Below are 18,652 nucleotides of genomic sequence, written 5' to 3'. Positions count from 1 at the left end.
TGCACCACTAACACCCAACAAGTTGGCAGTGAGCTGACTGTACTCACTTTTCTTCAAGCGAGAAAAGCATTGATGCTTTTGAATTGCTTTCTGATGTAGGCTCAGACCTAACACACTATTCTAGATGTATAAAATGAAGACATCTGAAGTGGAGGAGTACTGAGAGAACTGAATTCACTGCATACCCTGAATATATCTAGATTTTTTAATGAAAGAGCAATATAGCAATCACAGAATCATCTAGGTTGGAAAGGACCTTGAAGACCATCTAGTCCAACCATTCACCTAACACTGACAGTTCCCAACTACACCACATCCCTCAGCACTATGTTGACTCTACTCTTAAACACCTCCAGGGACGGGGACTCCACCACCTCCCTGGGCAGCCCATTCCAATGCCTAACAACCCCTTCTGGAAAGAAATGCTTCCTGACATCTAGTCTAAACTTTCCCTGGCACAACTTCAGGCCATTCCTACTACTTGGTTAAAGAAGTTCAAACCCAGCTCTCTCCAGCTTCCTTTCAGGTAGCTGTAGAGGGCGATGAGGTCTCCCCTCAGCCTCCCCTTCTCCAGACTAAACACCCCCAGTTCCCTCAGCCGCTCCCCGTACGACCTGTGCTCCAGACCCTGCACCAGCTTCATTGCCCTTCTCTGGACACGCTCGAGTCATTCAATGTCCTTTTTGTAGTGAGGGGCCCAAAACTGAACACATATTTAGATGTGACCATATTCAAACTTCAGGGCGGGCAAAGCCCTGTTTGCTGTTATCCTAACTTTTTGTTAGGTTTGTTGTTTTACCAAATAACACTTGTTTACAAAGTATTAGCAGTCAACTTTTAATTAGAAGTTACATCCAACCATTAACTGGGCTATATATTGCATAACGTTTTCAATATTTGGTCCACTTGCACTGATTTATGGCATAGTGTTCACAAAGTAACGTTTAATAACTAATATGAATTAAAATGAAAATTCCTTTCAAATTAAATGAGCATGCAACATTCACTTCTAAAATCTAGGCTACTATACAGTCCATTTTAGAAAACAGCTGCTGAATTAGTAATTTGATATGCATAAAAAACATTCTCTTTACCAACCGTATTGGCAATGAGAAAGAGCAAAAGAGAAATACAATCATATTTTGAATTTGCTTTCTTTTAGGCCTAAGGCTTAAATTCCTTTAGTTCCATTGGCAGAATATTTCACAAAAAAAGAAGGAAAACAGTTCTGAAGCCTTAAATTGAAAGCACTGGAGACAAGCTAGCTCCCATTCAGACACTGTACAAATGAAGCAAGGTCACATGAATGAGACTGATATTACCTCACAGCTATTTACACCTGCATAGATAAAACTCAGGTTTATTAGGTCACTGTTGACACACCTTACAACTCTCAACATCAGTTATGAGTATATAAAAAGCAAGCAGGATACACAGTGATAAGAATTTATGTCTGTACGCATGTTCTTTCCATTTTCTACCTAAGGTATTATGTTATCCTACATCTATCCCCACAGATAGAGAGTGTGCACAGTTATTAAGTCATAAATATGTAATGTGAACTGTAACTCAAGTACCCACATGATATCTTATTCACCCAGAGTCTTAGTTATGAACGCCTGTAATGGCTAGAAGGAAATATAGTTCTAAACAATGTATCTGTGACTACAGTGACACAGAAGGAGAAAGAGGGCACATATTTGAAAATTTCAGGGTGATGAAGCAAGTGCCTTGTGTAATAGCAGACAAAGTAAGACACTACAACAGTGGCACAGACTTTGCCTATTTCCTCTTCATTTGTTGGTTTTATCCAGAAGGAACACCAATTCCTGCCTACAAGTAGGAATTTGGGGGTAAAGAAATATATTAAATGATTACAGTATTAATAATGTCATCAAGAATTAATATATTCACACAACTCTAAGCAACAACTTCATGAGGCAAGCTCAATTTGCTTTAAAAAAAAATAAAATCAATGTAAAAGAGTGCTTTACACTGAAACTTAGAGGAAACTCTCTTTCAACTTTCCTTATAGGAGCCCTCTGAGTAGAGATGTACTTATGTTAGGAAGTATGAATACTGTTCTCTCTCCCTACAAGTATCTACAACTTCACAGTTACCCTTATGGGTATGATGCACGACTACCAAGGCTCAGAACAGAGAAGCAAAGAAGTAAATGAGAGAAAGAAGAGCTTGGACGCCTTATCACAAGCAAGAAGCTGGAAAAGAGAGCTGAGAATACTTACTGAGTCAAGTCTTGGCCACATTCTGCACACAATCCTTTCATAACAACAGGATGGCTGCATCCTTCCAGCCTCACCAAGACACCCCTGAAAAAGATGTAGGCATTCCATTTATTACAGGTTGATTTCAGACACTTAGATCAATGACTGCAGACAGAAAGAGTTCAGAGAGAGAACAATTTCTCATTAGGATCTGAATGCCAGCCCCTTAAGACACATGCTTTTGCCCCAACATAGGGAAAAAGACACTTTAAAAGTATTCAAATTATTCAATTTGACACCTTTAAAAAGTCACCGAAGTGTGTATTAATGTCAGTTGCAATGTTTAGCAAAGAAGTTCGATGTATTAACAAAGCTCACATTGTTTTTCCAGAAACAGTTTACATTCAGTTCAATACAGCTCCCCACTAATATGCTACTGGACTACACAGTAATGAAAATCACATGGAAACTTCAGAATCATCAAATCATTTAGGTTACAAAAGACCTTTAAGATCATGAAGTCCAACCCTAAACCTAACACTGATAAGTAAGTCTACCACTAAACCATTTTTCTAAGTGTCATATCTACATGTCTTTTAAGTAACTCCAGGGATGACGACTCAACCACTTCCCTGGGCAGCCTGTTCCAGTGCTTGACAACACTTTCAGTTAAGAACTTTTTCCTAATATCTAGTCTAAACCTCCCCAGGCACAACTTGATGCTATTTCCTTTCATCCAATCACTTGTTACATGGGAGAAGAGACTCACACTCACCTCTCCGCAACCTCCTTTCAGGTAGCTGTAGAGGGCAATGAGGTCTCCCCTGAGCCTCCTTTTCTCCAGACTAGACAACCCCAGTTCCCTCAGCTGCTCTTCATAAGACTTATTCTCCAGATCCTTCACCAGCTTTGTTACCCTTCTTTAGACACACTCCAGCACCTCAATGTCTTCCCTGTAGTGAGGGGCCCAAACTGAACACAGTATTGGAGCTACAGCCTCACCAATGCTGAGTACAGGGGGGAAGAGTTCTACACTGATTTCATCTTAGTTTATTGTGTTATGACAGAAACATGTATTGCTTTGGTCTTCTCATAAAAAAATTAATTTTTGTTCCTTAAATCCTGGATTGCTACATCTTAAGATAAAGACATGCAAAATGATATTTTACTCTTCCTTTCAAACAATAAATTAGAGATTGAAATGCAGATAAGTGTGACATTTACTATTCAACACTTCTTAAAAGAGATAAAGTCTGCTTTTCAGTTGAATAATCCAACTAAAGTACTCCTTTGTTCAAATTCAGTTCTCAAAATTGAGGGTCTTGAAAGTATCATAATTTATTTTCTCTCAGTTAACTGAACAGTCATTACAAGAGACTTCTCCCATTTTTTTCAATACTGTTGAAGGAGTTGATCTTCCAGACTAAGGGAAGGTTTTTTAAACTCTAATAAGTAGATACAGTTCAGCTACTACAAAATTTCCTCAACTCTGACCATGAGCTGCAGCATCCTGCTAATGTTTTAGAACAAAAAGTCAAGCAGCTAAAAAAACCAAAATCCAAGCTCTTTCATAACCGGGTTGTAGTGCTTTCTCTTTGGCTTCAAATCCGCATTTCAATAAGCAGACAGCACCAGGAGCAAAACTGTTTCACATGCTCAAATCTCTCATTCATGTAATTTGACTATTAAATGTTTGGGAATTCCAAAAGGAAATCCACTTTCCAAATTACACCTGCAACTGCTTACTTCCAGCGCGTCACTCATTTCTCAATGACTGGAAGACTGATAACTCTACTAACAAAACTGCAGTTGATGCCCATGCTGAGGATTTTTTCCTCTTTGAAAGTAAAAGCTAGAGGTCAGATTTAAAGAAAGCCATCATACAATCAGTATTCCCCTTTACAAAAGTGCAGATCTATTCCCTTCTTGCTGGCAGTCATCATCTGCTGGGAAATTACACCTCCTCTCCCTGTGCAAGCATTTTAGATCTCCTTTTCTAAACACTGTATGTATTTCACAGAAAAATAATAGTCAGTCTTGGGTTTGTACAAGAACTGCACAAGAGACAAGGTATTTTTGTGGCCCTTTACTATTAGCAATTCATTATTTGATTGTGTAGCTCTCCCATACCCTACATTTGTATTACTTCATTTGACTCTTCTCCCCCCGCTCTTTGAAAATAGGTCTGTTCTGCTGTCTTTTACCTTGATTCATTGCTAAGCTCTTTTTAAGGCTACCGACTCACACTAAGAACCATGTCAGAATTGCTCATCTTCAACCTGTGTTCAGTGTATGAACCTGAAGTTACACACACACCTAAAAAGCCAAACTCCCCCCATGATATGAGCTACAGAAATGTACATACGAGTTTACAATGACAGAGTTTACACCCCAATTTAATTTGTTTTTCATAGTTCAGGAAAAAAGTATTTTGATGCCAGCTTAGAAGCCAAAATATCTTCAGGCATTCTCTACTTTGCATCTGAGGTAATATCACACTCCAGGAATGTGACAGGTGGAGCTGGTATACTGAGCTGAGGTATGATTCAAATTAGGACATGCAGGAGCTTCCATTCATGTATAGGTACACATCATCTCATACTTTTCATTTTAACAGAGCAGAGATTCTTACAAGATAATTAGAATTCTAAATTATTCAGCAATATGGTTCCTGAACAGCACCTCTATACCTCATCACATGCCAAACAGCACTGCTAAACATCAGTTCTGCCCCTGCACATTTAAATATGACCAGAATACCTAATTTTATGATGCTTGTTGGAGATAAAAGTACATGATAGCAAGCCCTCTGTCATACAACTCTGATGATGTTTAACCTAAAGGACAGAAGAAGAACTCCAGAGCACTGGCAAACTTTTGAGCACCACACAACCAAGCTGGTGAAGTTTCAAGTATAACTGTCAAGATCTTAAGCAGACTTCTCCCACAGGAAAAAAAAAAAAAAGCAAACAACCCAACCCACATACTACTTAATGCTGCAGAAAGGAGGCCTGAACATTACTAAGGCTAAGAATACTGAAATATTTTACTCACTTAAATATTTGCCATGTATACTTTAATTGCTAAAAAGGAATATACTGTGGAAGAACAAACTTGGAACTCCAGTAAAATTACTTCTGTGAATTTCAGAACTGGAAACACTCCTTTTACTGATGAAGTGAGGGATTTTCAAACTATAGAGGGCAAGATCCAAGACAATTATCAGACAAGAGTGAGCTGAATCAAAGTGTGCATGTACCAAACAGGGGTTCAGGTTTCTGCTTGTTCTCTGGGTCATGAGTGAAACTCGCTTAAAGAACAGAGCCACTCCCTACTCCATTTCTAGAAAGAAAAAACAGATTTCCCTCCCAAATCTGAAGAATTACAATACATCCTACTGCTGGCAACTTTACAGCAGCTTCCTCTTTCTCCCAAGATGCCTCCAGGACCCACTTGGTGCTAAGCAGAGCTTATCAGCTACTTCATCAATAACATTCCCAGGAAAACTGGATGCAAAATCAAATAGATGCAAACAGAAGATTAAAAGTATTTTTCCAGAAAGTTTTACAAACTGTCACAACTATACAAGTGAGTCAGGCACTGGGGAAGAGCTGTTGGGCTGTGAAAAACACAAATTTTTTTGGGGGGTGGCTGTGGAGGGGGCAGATCATTCCAATACCCACCCTGAGAGCCAAAGGACTGCAACAGGACAGCAAACTGCCCACATGGTTTCTTTTAAGTAACAAAATACAATGGGATTTAAGTGAAACCTGAACAAGTAAATAATAAAACCCACTCTAGGATCTTATTCACATGCTTTCCAGATGTGCTTGTAAATAAGAAACAGAGACACTAGGTGTGCCATTATAGCAAAATTTTATTTTTTGTTGCAACGATCATGGATAGAGACAGACATTTACTAACAGCCTCAGGATGCAGAGGACCATAAGCCCTTCACTGTTTTCCCAGCACTTCCACATTCTGTTTCTAAAACAAGTTTTTTAACAATATCTGCTTTCAATCAGCAGCATGGCAAAAAAAAAAAAAAAAAGGAAAGCTTTAATGAAATCCAATATGAGCATTTTGCTTTTATTAACAGAGGAAGTCAATGCCTTTGCTAATTCTAAGGCCTGATCATTAGTGCTGACTCCAAATTTAAGAACTTCCCATCAAAGTGCAACCATGGCTGCGCTTCCCGGTAGGTTAATTACAGTGGGAAAGACAGCACAAAGTTTTTGTATCTGTGCTACAATTTGCTACTCCTCAGTTGTAGCAAGTGGTTAACTGGATCACTGAAGTGAATCACTACAAACAAAAAGCAATCCCCTAAAGGTTTTGTTTTTTAATCCGCTTTTTCAGCATGATCTAACACTTATAGCAGTGAAGGATGACTGCAGCAAATGCAGGAGTTACAGGAAGACAGGAGCAAGAACTTCCTGAGGTAGCTCACCATGGAGAACACCTACCTGCAACTGGGGGGGGTGTGGGGGTGTGAGCCAACTGCAGCACAATAGCCATGAGATACTTTTACTGAAGAAAACTACGAAGAGCCATCTCTTAGAGGTACCAAGCATAACATGGTAACAGGTTATCTCTCTCATTCAGAACTAGTCTAACTTGAGTGTACAGTAGCCATGGCCACCTATTACAGTTTGGCTCCACTTCCAGAGGCAACTTCTCCAATGGCTTGCTGCCAAAGAAAGGCAATTGCTTACTTTTTTTCCCCACTGTCCTGGTTATGGCTGGGACACAGCCAATGTTTTTTTTCCTTCTTAGCAGCTAGAATAGTGCTGTGTTCTGGATTCAGTATGGGATTTGATGAGAAGAATGTTGTTAACATACTGATGTTTTTAGTTGTTGCTAAGAAATCAACAACTTTTCAACTTCTCATGTCCTGCCCATGTGTAGGTACACAAGAAGATGGGAGGGAGAACAGCAAAAGCAACAGAGCCAAACTGGCCAACGGAATATTCCATATCATCTAAATGTCATGCTCAAAATATAGAGAAGGGTTGATTGGGAAGCTCACTCTGGCTTCCAGGATTTTGGTTTCAGGATTTTCTCTTCTCTGGGATCACTACCTGGGAACAGGTTGGGCATCAGTCAGCAGGTGATGAGCAATCACACTGTGCATTACTCATATGTATTTTCCATTATTAACATTATTATTGTATTTATTTTATTCCAATTACTAAATTGCTTTTATCTCAACCTAGGAGTCTCCTTACCCCTCCAACATATTCCCCCATTCCCCAGGGGTGGGAGAGGGCAAGTGAGCAGCTGCATGGTGTTTGGCTGCCAGCTGAGTTTAAACAACACCACTCTCATGTTTCCTCTGAAAGTCCACTCCTTCCCATGGCACTTCCAGAAAGGACTACTTCAGTACCTGGGGAGAACTGACCAGCCCTATCCAGGTTTGCCACTGGGTTTAGAGAGTCAATCAAAGCCACTGATAGAGGAGTCCAACAAGAGTGACTGATGGGAAAAGACCAACGGTGCAAACGTTTTTACAAACGGGGCTAAAACTGCGGAAGGACAGAGGCAGTTTCAACAACTCACATTTTCTCTCCACAGTAACCAGGCCACTTCATTAGCATTTATCTTACCTATGTCTTCCCGACTAGCTTGAACACCTCCATGCCATGGAGATATGTTTTAATTATTATCTTAAAGTCTGTTTCAAGGAATGATGCATTGGCACAGAAAATACAGTGCAATTTTCCAAATGTGTGAATGGGAAAATAGTCAAAAGTTACAAGACAAACCTACTGCCCTGCACTTGCTTGTATCTCACAGGTATCTGTCAAAAGCCAAGAGATTGATGGGTTTCCTCAGATTGGTTTGGGATAAAGAGAAATAGCAAATACCACAAGAGTCACACATCCCAACTTGTCACTGTGATCACTTAAAGTCGCTGTCCCCAATCTGATGCCATATGCCCTTGCAATCAGAATTAGAAAATGCAAAACCATACTAATGCAGCAACATGTGATTCTGGTGCACAGGTAGACAAAAGCCCCCACCCAGTTTCTGCAGCATGCTCAAGGGCATATTACTGGCAAACTGTCAGGCAGTGAAAATACCAAATGAACACTTCAGATCAATAATTATTAACACCAACTATTGTTGTATCAACCAACCGATCTAGAACAAATACCAGGACCTAATTTTTTGGCTGTCATAAGACCAAAAGAGCAGACAGATTAAGTCTGCTTCAACTTAAAGCCTGCTTCTATAGTTTAATTTACTCAAATTTGTGAAACACTGACATTTTTGTTAGCTTATACAAGAACAACATTTTGTGGTACGTGGCTGCAGCATTTAGAACCACTACAAAGAGCCCTCAAGCCCAATTTACATCAAACCACAGGCTCTGTTACATAGGACTCCAGTATCATAGCAAGGAATTTCCAAAGCCTTAATCACCTTCAAATCACCATGTAAGAGTTAGTAATTCCTTAGATATTTAACCACTGGGTTTATTTATTTATTTAACTCTCATCAGTATCTGTGAAGAGAGAGTCCTTGAATAATCTATTAAAAATACCAAGGATAACAAGTACACATGGCTCTTGCTGCTACAGACAACACATGGCTTACAGCCTCTTCCAGATGTTGCAAGACACTTGTCTCATCAGTCCTCTGCAGAAGCCACTTGACTTACACTCAAGGACAAGCAAATAGAGAAGGCTGTATTTCAGATGTTTGAGTCTCAAAGACCTGACCTGACCAATCCAACCATTTTGATAAAACAACCCCCCCAACAAAAAAAAAACAAAACACAAACCGAAAGCATGCCCTACCCTAGCATGATGCAGACATCAGGGTAAAGACACATTTGTAATTACAACTGCAAAATAACAACTGCTGAGAGCAGCAGCTTATAGAAAGCCCAGTTCACACTTCAAGGCATACTCTCAACTCTAGAACACTAATGGAGAAATCATGGGCCTTGAGGGTTTTTTTAAAGCACAAATTACAATTATGAGTTAAAATGTGTGTGAATTTCAAAACATTTTAGAACAGAAAAGTTCTAATTAATTTTTCTTCCACTTTTCAGGCAAGATATCTGTTCAGGTTTAGATGTAGGTCATGAATGCCAAGAGAAACTTAGGCCTAGACTTTCTGGACTTTATTTATAACCCAAAAGACATCTTAAGCATGTCTTTTGGGTTATAAGTCTATTGCCATGATTTCCAACCCTTTAAGAAGCATTTCCATTTATTTCTGGAGAAGAGTTTTTGACATTACAAGGAAGGAGGTAACCCTCTCTCACCTTCCATGCATGTATCTATGGGCAGATTCTTAGATGTTTCAAAAAGCCACTCTTAAAAGTTAACAATGTACAATAAAAATGTACAAAAAAGCAAATGAGTTTGCAATGCCCTTTACATAAAATCTATTAAAGTCTTTTAAAGATGATTTAGAATGTTTTTTTATTTAGAACACTTTTAACTAAAACCTTATTATTTGGGAGAATTCAAACCTTTTTTTAAAAAAGGTAAAGATAAGAATATAGTTCTTCATACTTTTACATAAAACCCCCTCAAAACAACAAAGTTCATACAGAATGAATTAAAAAGTACAGAGTTAAAAGCTCATGTGTTTCTAACTTGTTTACTTAGTATTAAGTGGTACTTCTAACAGTAACACAATAGGCTGTCATGTCTCAGTAATTCCCTGAAGCAGCACACAGTTCTGCAGACCATCCCCCCATCTCTATTGTCAACTATTGACATTACTGTTTTATGTATTTGCGTTTCTATTGCTACCTCTCTCCAACTGCAGTGTTATCAGTCACACAGCACTTCCCAAATAACTTGCAGCACAACTCGGTTGAGAGTTGAGGAACTGCAGGGCCAGAAAGAGTGGAAAAATAATTTTGTATTCACACACAGGTTACATTTTCTTAACTGAAGATATGACTATCACTTGAAGCAGTAACAGTAAAATCAAAGTGAATGTATGTCCTTTGGCTTATTGACTACACTTAACTTTACATTAACTATAAAAACATTATTGGAAAAGCCCCATGGGATTGCAAACTGCTGACAGTATCTCTAAGAGGTATTTGTAAATTCTACATACAAACAGCATGGCAAAAGCCTAATTAATTCCAGTTACAGCTGAAAACATAACACATACTATAGCCAGCTTCCTTCTACCACATAACACATCTTAGGTAAGTAAGAATTATTCAGGATGTCAAAAATGTTTGAAATAGCAGTATCTTTAAGAACGTGTCCAAATTTAAAAACAGTGAACCACACCTTAGTTTTAATACGAATACCCAGGATTTTCATTGTTACACTAAAGAAGGTGTTTAATTTTTTTTATGATTTCCCCTCTCTTAGCATTTTATGAATCTACTGCCATCAGCACCTGATGTATAAGAATTACAGGGTAAAAGAAGTAAGTGATATGGGTTTAAAAAAAAAAAACAACCCAAAACTACTTCACTCACCAAAAAAACTGGTAAGGGAAGAATGAGGCATGGTATAGCTCCTAAGAAAATCTACTTGCAGCTTTCAAAGGAAAAATTTTACAAAGCTTACATTATCCCAGCATCCATTTTCTAAACCATTAAGTGTCACTTTTTAGCACATGCACTTCAAGACAAGTTCATTGGTTCAGTAACATCCAACAGCAGGATCAGAAATCTAAGTCATCCAAATCTATACGTGGCATATATGTAACTCTCTATATGGTGAATGCTGCTAACTTAATTGGCATTGATCTAAAAAGTTGAAGTGGCAGAATGGTGACTGTATATCCTTCTAACTGACAGAAGGATAACTAACCTAAAACTGCCATTTTCTCAAACCACACTTCAACTTTCACATCAGCTACTGAAAAATGTAAAAGAATGAATACTGAAGAATGTCACAGAGTCGGGTGACAGTAGTCTTGGACTAATGCCATCTCGGACTCCTTTTTGTTCTTTTCAGGTATATACCTTTTCAAATGCGCCATCTCCTTCAGGTAAAAGTGTAAATTTCCCCCTATCTCAGACCAATTTACCACTGCATTCCTCCTACCCCCAGCCAAAATCGCCTGTGATTATCTGAACAGATCTGGTTTCCCTTCAGGCCCACATCTAGAGAAACAGCTATAGATGAACACTAAAGCAGCCTGGACACCAAAGCAGAGAAAGTTGACAGAGAAAGAGACAGTTTGACACACATACAGCTAGCAGCAAAGCTATATACGTGGTTTTTTGCCTCTTCTTGTGCAGAAGTAGTCTGGGAGGATCTTGTGATCTCTCCCCCTCTACCTTAGAAAACTGCATCCATAAACAAAACATTACACCTTCTCCACTAGAACAAGACACTTAAGCAATCACGGTCCCTTTGTCTGCTACTTCCAAACAACAAACAAAATGGGAAGAGGCTTACTGTAGGATGCGGATCCTCAGGTCTAACAGCTTCCACCTCTCCTTTCCCTTTTTGGATACTGTGGCAAACTTTTATCTTGATACTACTTTCTGCATGTATTTTCCTCTGGGACTTGCTGTTAAGCCAAATGAACACACTTATATAGGAAAATTTAATAACTCTTAACACCCTTAAAAACAATTATGAACAAGACTGTCCTAAATTACGCAGCAGCGTTCAAACCAAAGAGCAGCAGCTCCACATCTGGCACAGCCCCGTGACACTACATGCCCTCAGGATACCCCACGCGTCACGTGAGCCCCTAATCCCAACACACACCCCGAAAGCAGAGCACAACAGTTTAGAAGGCCGCTCAGCATATAAAGGGGAAGTATTATGAATACCTGTGAAGTTACTGGGAAGTTAATTAAGTTCCCTTCTTGTTTAGCGATGCCTTCCTTGGCTAGAACTGCTCACCCACCCTCTCTTCTGTGAATGGGGATTCACACCGTTCACTCTAAGTGTGGACTGAGACTTACCAGCCGAATGCTGCAAAGTTTTAGATGTAATTTTTAAACCAGGGAGTACTAAAATGCAAACAAATGTACATTATTCAGTTCTACTCTAAATGTTTAAATCACTGCCTTATTCTATATTTTTTTCTCAAAACATTTATAGAAAGGCAATATTTTTTTTTTTTTAATTAATAGTGAAATAGTGGCCTGGCAATATCCCGTCCTTTCCTTAAAAAAGGACATACTGTAAAAAATTGATGCGTTTGTAAGAAGGAAGCTACATGGTATACTGCCACCTTTTATACAGTAACACACAAAGTAAAAGCCCTTCTGGATCTAGATGGTTCTGATGAATGATAACCTTGTATAAATTATCCAGCATCACCCTAAATTTAAATCATTTCAGTCCCATCAGATGGCTAAAGAAAAATTCTCTTTCCATTGCACTAGAAAGACCACAAAAACTTTGCTATTTGTTTCAAAAATAGATTTTTATATTGGCTTTTTTTCCCTCTTTTTCCCCTAGTAGGCTAGTATTTTAGAAAACATCTGAAAAGATACAGTGTGCTCTCATAAATGACATATGTATTTCACTCCGGATAACTCCTTTTCATCAACAGATGAAAAGGCCTAGTCTGAGGCCAACAGAATTAGTTTCTACTGACTGGAAACAATGATTCATCCTTCTGGACAAGCAGGACTTCATTAGAAGTAGGAATATAGATTCTGAAGGAAAACACACAGTTGCTGAGCACTGTTGTAACATCCTACAACATACGGTGAGAAATTCTCACTCAAGTTTCACAGTACACATTACATACAGCAGCACCTCCTTGTCCACACCAGAGAAAGGGGAAACCTTTCCATCTTGCAAAGGCTTTGGAAGACTAGTCTCCTGTTAGTGACAGTATCTATCCTTCCCCTGCAATCCAAGGGTGAGATTCCCAATTCTGTAGGTCTAGGTTCAGCAAAACAAAACCTAGACAAAATGTGTAATCAAGATCTTTGAACTGTAACGTGTAATGCAACACTACCTGCTTTCCAGATCATTTTAAGCTCCCCTATATACTTTAAAAGGCAACTGCTGAAAATTCAACTATCCACATGTGCTAGAAGACCTTGGATTAACCTTTAACATTTTTAACCACACAAACCAGATATTTACAGGAATATTTTATAAATGACAACTTGCAATGAACTGTCTATTATCACTCTCAAAAAGAGATCCCAAAATGAAAGGCTGGAAGGTCTTTACTGAACCCTGAGGCTAGAAAGTCCCAACTAGAAATATATTTAAATATATACTTTTGGTAATGTTTGAAAATTTGCAATACTATCACCCCGTATTAATTTTTATTTAGTGAGTTCAAATGTTGGGTTATCAGATTACTTAAGAGGAGTCTTCCACTGGATAAGACTGACTTTGAAAATCTGAATGGCTAGGATCCCTACTAGGGTCAGCCCTTAAGTTAACACCAAACACACAATCATCAAATCGGAAAGGTCCAGACAGGCATGCAAGTTGTAGTACTAATATTTCTCAAAGCTAAAAAGCTCTTAGGTTGACACAGAAATTTTTAAGATAATTCAAAGCAAAAGTCTTGTCTCTTCCTTCCTCAAACTTTTCCAATCTCTTCCAGTTCAAAGGGCTAGGCACCGTGTGGCACAAAAATTAAAGGTCTAGTCCTTCAGTCAGAATTTTTGTGCATACATTTTCTCTTCAGGAAACTACTTGTTTACAACTAAGGAAAACCATTTGGCAGTTTCAGAGAAGAAATAACATGTGTATTTGCCTTTGAAAAAGACTGTGGTTTTTCTAAACGACTCTAGTATTGAAGTAAAGCTCAAAAATTCAGTAAAGAAACTAGACAGCAATTAAATAAAAATCCATTACAACTTGGGTAAAAGTAAGATCAATTTCATAGAATCACAGACTCTAATAAGCTCATTAAATATCTGACAGGATATTATGAAAACATTTGTGTCTAACAAACAGCAAGTTGTTTTCCTGTAGTTTATTACAAGTGTCATCACTTCAAAATAAACTAATTCATCAGCATTTTATTTCCCTTGAAGACTGTAAGATGAAAGGTATTGGGGCCCAGGGTTAAGTGTCCTCACCTTGGGTGGTAAACTAGGCCCTGAGGCTCTGTGACAATAACCAAAGATATACCTTTTAAATATACAATCAAATTTGATGCAAAAAAATGCAAAGTAACAAAAAACCCCCTACAGTTTTAGAGAACAAATTCCCACCTCTTTCCTGCTACCTTATCCAAAAAGAGAAAATACAAATTCTGCTACACTATAACCCATACAGGTTTAAACACAATTTTTATTGCAACACACAAATACTTTATGTTCTGCAGAAGAACGAAAGTTTTGGCTATTAAAGCTATGTAGTAAGACACAAAGATACCCAGTTTAAATGTACAGGCAATAAACATTTTGGAAGACTCTACTAAGTGAGCCAAACAAAAGACTTTGAGTAGTCTATTCCATCAGTAGGGCCTGAAAGGGGATGCTAATTTCATATTAGAGACCCTTACGTAAATATTCACATAAACCAAAATACTGACCCAACCCAAGATCATGACATACCTGTAGCAGCTTTGGAACAATTAACCTTGATGGGTAACTGGCATTAATACACAGAGCAGTGCAGCACTTTTTGACATTTGTTGCTCCTGTCACCCATGGAAAATCTGCTTCATTAACATCAAAGACACTTCATTAACTGCTTACTGTCATCCCTGCTATTTACAGTCCTAACAGGTCAAACACCTTCCTCTCACCAGTCCTAGTTTGACATTTGATGCAAGCCTACCTCTGCTAGTATAAGCAAAAGCCACCTCCTGCCTGCCTTGGGCTGTCACCCCCATACCACCCTCTCCCCTGTGGGACAGTTTATGCCACTGTCAGTGTCAAAAAGTGGGCAATCAAACGACAAGAAAATGAAGCGCTATATATGTGGAAAATTATTTTCATGTACTGAAAGATTTCATCTTATGCCTGATATAAAAGAAAAATAAACAAAAAGAAATATGTCTTTTTAAGTGGGAGAGACCTGTGCTAAAAGATATTATTTTCAGAAATAACAATGAACAAATTAACATAAAAAAACCTTAGCCAGTCACATCATTTATCCTCAGATAAAAAAGTTTAATCAATTTCTGTTCTCATGTTCTAATGAAAAGGGAAAATATTTGCAATAGAAATGGTATTTCTACAGTGCTTAAGTGCCTGACAAATATTTGCACATATCTTTGGTTTATAGATAATTTGGGGCTAAACTGACCAAACCCACTTTTTTGAAGGCAGCAAATGGCACCTACCACCCTGGATAGCTTGGATTTTAAAAAGTGTATCTTCTGGAGATGCTGAATAAATTTCAGCTCTGTCACCTACTGTAATCACATCTGTATTTTAATGATGCACAACCTTAACATATTGATAGGGAGTGAAATGTTATTATTTCCATTCCACAAAATGGGAAGCCAAAGGCAAGAGATTAAATGCTCACCAAAAAAAAACCTTTTAAGCTACCAAAGAAATGCAATTATGTCTCCAACTGTTGACCAGCTCTACTAACCTTAGGGTCATGCTTCTTCTATGTCTTCACTTAAACTTTTCTTTTACATTCACCCAGTAAATACCACTACAGCATGCAACAGAGAACGCACAGTGAAAAGTCAGAATTTCAGAAGCATGTCTAGTAATAGTCAATATTAAGAATAAACTTTTAGCGGTATGAGATACAAACATTTCAGAAGCCAAGAACAACAGTAATAAAGATCAGTATTTAATTTCTAATTTTCTCAAATCAAGGACTTGCTAATTATATTCAAGTGAATCACGACTAGACAAGTCCAATAAAAGCATTGTATTCAAGTCCTAAAGTTTACATTGATCAAAGCTAAACCTAAAATGCTGCTACATCAGACCCAGCATATTTTAAATGGTTTACATTTTCCATTTTAAATCTTTTGTTTTGGTTTGGTTTTCCTCCCAGGTGCTTAGCTGACATAACAAAAAGACAAGATAACTTTACCTCCTCTTCTGCTCAACACTATCAAGATGAATTTCATCATGCATATGGTGTTTTAAAGCTTTAGCTTGTATTTTTAAGATTTTTTTAGTCTGACCTACCACTTATAGTACCTTTGTTCCAAATCAGATATTAAAAGATTGTCCCGTGTTGCACCAGATGCAAGGAAAGCCACATTCTTACCTCAGAAAGAATACTTTCAGTACCAAGAAAAACACAGCTTATACCTCATCTGTAGCACCTTACATTACTGATTAAAATAAAAGCAGCAGATTGTTTTTTTTTCCTCAACTTTTGAGGGCACCCCCATACACAGATGTTTTGCATATATACTGGTGATTTTCAATCAAGAAAGTTTAGGTCTAGCTGCACCACCCCAAAATCAAGAGAACTGCAATAAAAGAAAACAACTTGTTGTCATAAAACAGAGGAAGCAGAGTGTTTCAATGGTTTCCTGTTGAGAAAAAAAAAATCTACTTGAAGTACAGGGTAGCAAGCTATTAGCCCAATTTAACCTAGAAATCTGAGAAGCCCTATCTAACTATTAGCAGTTTAAGAATGTAAAGTCAACCAACATCCAGCCTTATCAAGACAAAGCCATTGTTAAACTATGGAGAACCTCTCTTATTTAATCCCTTGCTCTTCTGAAAGTTCAAATGACACCATCTCATTTATATTTAAACATTAAAACATCTACAGTATTAAAAGCATTTAGGCTGACAATATCATACGCGTGGTGTCTAGTAATTAACAGGTCTTCCCGTGGCGCTGATTCCCATTAAAATTCCTCCTACCAAGAACAAAATGATCCCTTTGCTACCCGAGTTTTGCACCAACCTAACAGTGAACTGCCAAACTGAAAAAACAAAAAATAATTTCCAAGTAGTTTTGCCAGTAAGAGCAGTTTTTGGGAACCCCAAGACACGTGAAGGGGATGCTCAGCTCTCCGAGGCAGAGCTCACAGCGAAGGACTCGGCTCTGAACCGAGGGACCAGAGCACGACCTCTTGCACCTCCCCAGCCTCCTCCTCCCCTTCCTCGCACGACCGCTTCCCGCGCATCACCCAGCGCAGAGCTTCGGAGGAAAGGCCTTTCCCTGCCGGCAGTGGCACGGCCGGGAGACCCAGCGCAGCGTAAGGGACGGCTTTAAGACCCACGCGATCCGCCGCGAAGGGGAAGCGGCGCCGAGGGACGGGACCAGTCTCCCCTTACACGCCGCCTCGCCAGCGCCCGCCATCCCCGGGAGCCGAGGAGAGGGCAGTGCCGCCCTTCCCCCTTCCCTCCTCCCCCCCCCACCCCGCGGGGCGGGCAGGGGAGCGGGGCCCGGCCCCCGCAGGAGAAGCGCGAACCCCGGGCTGCTGGCCGCCGCCACCGCCTCCGGCCCCGCACTCACCCGGGCGCGACGACCTGTCCGGGCCGCGCACACAGCTCCCGCACCACGCCGGGCCGCTCCGCCTTCAGCTTGCGCTCAGGGCCGGCCCGCTGCGGCCGGGTGCTGGCGCCGCTGGCGGCGGGCGGCGGGGCGGCGGGGCCGGCGGCGGGCCGCGGGACAGGCGGCAGCGGGGCGCACAGCGCCAGCACCGACCCGATCTGCACCGCCGCCCCCACCGACACCTTCCACTCCAGCAGCCGCAGCGGCCGCGGGCCCGGCGCCCGGATCTCCGTGATCACCCCCGCCGGGCCCTCCGCGCCGGGCCCGCCACCCCTCTCCGCCGGCCCCTCCATCGCCCCGGCGGGGGGGAGGGGGGGGGGGGGGAAGGGGGCCGCTACGACAACGCCGCTGCTGCCGCCGGCCCGGCAGTGGAGCCCGAGCCTGGCGCTGCCGCCGGGGGGCTGGGGGCGCCCCAATAGTCACCGGCAGCGTCGACAGGCAGCGAGGTCACGGCCCCTCTGCGCAGGCGCAGGGCGCCAGGCGTCCGGCCGGGCTTAAAGGCACAGGCGCACCCAGCTCGGCGGGAGGTGCGGAGTGGAGCGGGGCGGGGCGGGGCGGGGGGGGGGCTCGGGCTCCCCCTCTCGCGGCCCCCGCGCGCGCCGTCCCGCTGGCGGGGTTGAACCTCCGCACCCCTCCCCCAACTCCACAGGCGTTTCCGGGCCCGCGCGCGCCCCCGCCTGCCCCCGCGCGTGGGGCAAGCGGCAGGGGCGCGCGCGCGCCACAGAGTGGACTACGGCTCCCGGCAGGCGCCGCGCGGGGCGGCCGCCCAGCCCCAGCGTGCACCGCGCCCCCCAGCGCCGGGCGCGCGCGGTCGGCGGTAGTTCCCCCGCTCCGGCCGGGGACAGGGAAACGTGGCGGTGCGGTCCCGGCCGCCGGGCTCCTTCCCGAGGCCCGGCCTCTGTGGAGCTCTCGGCAGTTCCGCGCTGCGATTCCGCTCTCCCCCCGGGTCGGGGGGCGGGAGGCGGAGAGGGGGCGCGTCCCTGCCTGGCGTCGCGGTCGCCTGCGGCCGGGTCCCGCACCGCGGCGCTTTGGGCGGACCCGGAGGAGCCGCACGGGGTG

At 41.5% G+C, this 18,652-nt stretch overlaps 1 protein-coding gene across 3 annotated transcripts in view; it reads right to left on the bottom strand.

The window, feature by feature from the left end:
• CTDP1 (CTD phosphatase subunit 1) overlaps window positions 1-17,676 on the bottom strand; it is a 105,290-nt gene extending 87,614 nt beyond the window's left edge. For 2 of the 3 annotated variants that reach the window (XM_074899764.1, XM_074899765.1), the window contains exons 1-2: window positions 17,555-17,676; window positions 2,247-2,330 (exon numbers count right to left, since the gene is read on the bottom strand). In XM_074899764.1, coding sequence (XP_074755865.1) covers window positions 2,247-2,287 — 41 coding nt within the window. In that variant the 5' untranslated portion in view covers window positions 2,288-2,330; window positions 17,555-17,676. The remainder of the gene's footprint in view (window positions 1-2,246; window positions 2,331-17,554) is intronic. The other variant, XM_074899763.1, reaches the window with a different exon arrangement.
• Window positions 17,677-18,652: the final 976 nt, after the last annotated feature.

The sequence above is a fragment of the Athene noctua genome, chromosome 2 (genome assembly GCF_965140245.1).
Source record: "Athene noctua chromosome 2, bAthNoc1.hap1.1, whole genome shotgun sequence".
NCBI lineage: Eukaryota > Metazoa > Chordata > Aves > Strigiformes > Strigidae > Athene > Athene noctua.
The sequence above is the reverse complement of the archived record's forward strand: the minus strand, read 5'-3'. Positions and strand labels throughout refer to the sequence as shown.